The sequence below is a fragment of the Hipposideros armiger genome, unplaced genomic scaffold (genome assembly GCF_001890085.2).
Source record: "Hipposideros armiger isolate ML-2016 unplaced genomic scaffold, ASM189008v1 scaffold_97, whole genome shotgun sequence".
Classification (NCBI taxonomy): Eukaryota; Metazoa; Chordata; class Mammalia; order Chiroptera; family Hipposideridae; genus Hipposideros; species Hipposideros armiger.
Genome location: NW_017731447.1, coordinates 2,038,262 through 2,039,154, shown reverse-complemented (window position 1 = coordinate 2,039,154; position 893 = coordinate 2,038,262). Strand labels below are relative to the sequence as shown.

At 45.8% G+C, this 893-nt stretch overlaps 1 protein-coding gene across 1 annotated transcript; it reads left to right on the top strand.

Annotated features, from left to right (window-relative positions):
* The first annotated feature begins 285 nt into the window (after positions 1 to 285).
* On the top strand, positions 286 to 630 carry LOC109384615 (coiled-coil domain-containing protein 167). The gene has a single exon (XM_019646114.1). The coding sequence runs from the start codon at positions 305 to 307 to the stop codon at positions 596 to 598; it is 294 nt and encodes a 97-aa protein (XP_019501659.1). The 5' UTR covers positions 286 to 304; the 3' UTR covers positions 599 to 630.
* Positions 631 to 893: the final 263 nt, after the last annotated feature.

The window sequence follows — 893 nt, the reverse complement described above, 5'->3', positions numbered from 1 at the left end:
GGGGTTTTGAAAAAAGTCTATTATTGCTTTATAATATATTAGTCCCTTAGCAAAAATAGTCATAACAATCATACAATAAGAACATATTAAATAGAATAATAGTAGGATTGTTTTCTTATTTAGCCTGACATCTAGGGTATTTATTTGGCCTTCCACACCATTAATTTAAATTAGAATGCTCTATTTCCATCCACTAGAGTAGAATAGCTGTATTTGCCCTTTAAAAAAAAAAAGAACTCTGTAAGCATTAATACTTTTAAAAAATCTGATCTGGAATAATGACTGGGGGATCCCGGCAATTAACATGACTAAAAAGAAGCGGGAGAATCTGGGCGTCGCTCTAGAGATCGATGGGCTGGAGGAGAAGTTATCACAATGTCGGAGGGACCTGGAAGCTGTGAACTCCAGGCTCTATGGGGCAGAGCTGAGTCCAGAGGCCAGGAGGTCTCTGGAGAAGGAGAAAAACAGCCTGATGAACAAAGCCTCCAACTATGAGAAGGAGCTCAAGTTGCTTCGGCAAGAGAACCGGAAGCACATGGTGCTCTCGGTCGCCATCTTCATCCTCCTGAGCCTTATCTACACCTGGTGGACCATGTGAGCCTGAGCTTTCTCCAGTCAGCGCAGGCTCCCCCTCAGCGACCTGCTCACAGCCAAGCAGGCCCTTCAGGCCTCCGAGGACCACGGTACCGGGGCATGTCTCCCGACCCAGACACTGGAGCAGGGCTTCAGCTTCTTCCTGATCCCACTGTGGGGCCTGGGTGTCCAGAAGGACTTTGTGCTGGCTCCTCCCTCAACCCAAGGGACAGGCAATAAAGAACACCCAGGCCACTGCGGAAAAAAAAAAAATCTGATCTGTGATTTTTCAAATGTCAATTTAATTCTACAAACCCTTT

What these genes read in the sequence shown, in the direction of transcription:
- LOC109384615 (XM_019646114.1), top strand. Translation starts at nt 305, where the DNA reads ATGACTAAAAAGAAGCGGGAGAATCTGGGCGTCGCTCTAGAGATCGAT.